Genomic DNA, 289 nt, shown 5'->3' with positions numbered 1-289 from the left:
TGCGGCTCCTCGGACCGCTGGGACGGTTCTGCTGCTGCTGCTGCTGCTGCTGGAGTCTGCTGCTGCTGCTGCTGCTGCTGCTGCTGCTGAGGCGTGGCAGCTCTGACCCTATCGCTCCACGTGCTTTGTCTTGGTGCCTGTGGTGCTGCTTTTGCTGCTGCTGGTGTTGCTGCTGCTGCTGCTGGTGTTGCTGCTGCTGGTGTAGCTGCTGCTGCTGCAGGACGTGGGGACATAGGCGACGTTCTGCGCGCAGCAGCAGCAGCAGCAGCAGCAGCAGCAGGTGTCTGAA

The 289-nt window shown here is 63.3% G+C and overlaps 1 protein-coding gene across 1 annotated transcript in view; it reads right to left on the bottom strand.

Annotated features, from left to right (window-relative positions):
* Positions 1–289, bottom strand: part of EMH_0021210 (uncharacterized protein) — a gene marked incomplete at both ends in the record, with an annotated part of 6749 nt that overhangs the window by 4340 nt on the left and 2120 nt on the right. The window contains one exon of the mRNA XM_013501719.1: positions 3–289. Within this exon, the coding sequence (XP_013357173.1) occupies positions 3–289 (287 nt within the window). The remainder of the gene's footprint in view (positions 1–2) is intronic.

This window comes from Eimeria mitis, genomic scaffold (assembly GCF_000499745.2).
Source record: "Eimeria mitis Houghton genomic scaffold, Emh_scaff741, whole genome shotgun sequence".
NCBI lineage: Eukaryota > Apicomplexa > Conoidasida > Eucoccidiorida > Eimeriidae > Eimeria > Eimeria mitis.
Note: the sequence above shows the minus strand (reverse complement) of the source record. Positions and strands in the feature narration are given on the sequence as shown.